Source organism: Apaloderma vittatum, unplaced genomic scaffold, assembly GCF_000703405.1.
Source record: "Apaloderma vittatum isolate BGI_N311 unplaced genomic scaffold, ASM70340v1 scaffold30109, whole genome shotgun sequence".
In the NCBI taxonomy this organism is placed as follows: domain Eukaryota; kingdom Metazoa; phylum Chordata; class Aves; order Trogoniformes; family Trogonidae; genus Apaloderma; species Apaloderma vittatum.
The window spans coordinates 555-1,079 of record NW_009733967.1 but is presented as its reverse complement, the minus strand read 5'-3'; the positions used below and the strand labels follow the sequence as shown (position 1 = coordinate 1,079).

Below are 525 nucleotides of genomic sequence, written 5' to 3'. Positions count from 1 at the left end.
AAGCCATAGTGCTTGGGGGCCAGCTTGCCCACTAGTGACACCACGCCGCTGGCCGGGTCAATCTCAAAAAGTTTGAAGGGGTTGCCCCCAATGATGCTGTAGTTAAGGTCAGCATTGAGACCAGTGTCAGCATCGGTGGCTACCACCGTGGCCACCACAGTGCGCATGTTGCTGGAGGGTGGCAGCACGGTGTAGGAACTGTTGCTGGGGAAGGTGACTGTGGGTGCGTTATCGTTCTCATCCATCACAAAGAGGGACACGGTGGCCGTCAGAGCGCGGTGGCTCACCTCCATCCACCGCCTTCACCTTAAATGTGTAGCTGGTCTGCTGCTCCCGGTCAAACGAGACGGTGGAGAAAATGGTTCCAGTGTCGTTCTCGATGGAGAAGATGCCAGCTGCCTGGTCATGGTCACTAGGCTGGATGGAGAGGCTGAGCTCGGCATTGCGGCCTTTGTCAAAGTCCATCACAGTCACCATACCCACGGGGCTATTGGGCTGCAGGTTCTCCTTCACGTAGAAAGTGAA

General features: G+C 56.6%; 1 protein-coding gene across 1 annotated transcript in view; it reads right to left on the bottom strand.

Annotated features, from left to right (window-relative positions):
* The window catches only part of LOC104278964 (protocadherin-7-like), a gene marked incomplete at both ends in the record, with an annotated part of 1,419 nt that overhangs the window by 343 nt on the left and 551 nt on the right, over positions 1-525 (bottom strand). Inside the window, 2 exon segments of the mRNA XM_009876097.1 lie at positions 5-270; positions 272-525. The exon segment at positions 272-525 is cut by the window's right edge and continues 26 nt beyond it. Coding sequence (XP_009874399.1) covers positions 5-270; positions 272-525 — 520 coding nt within the window.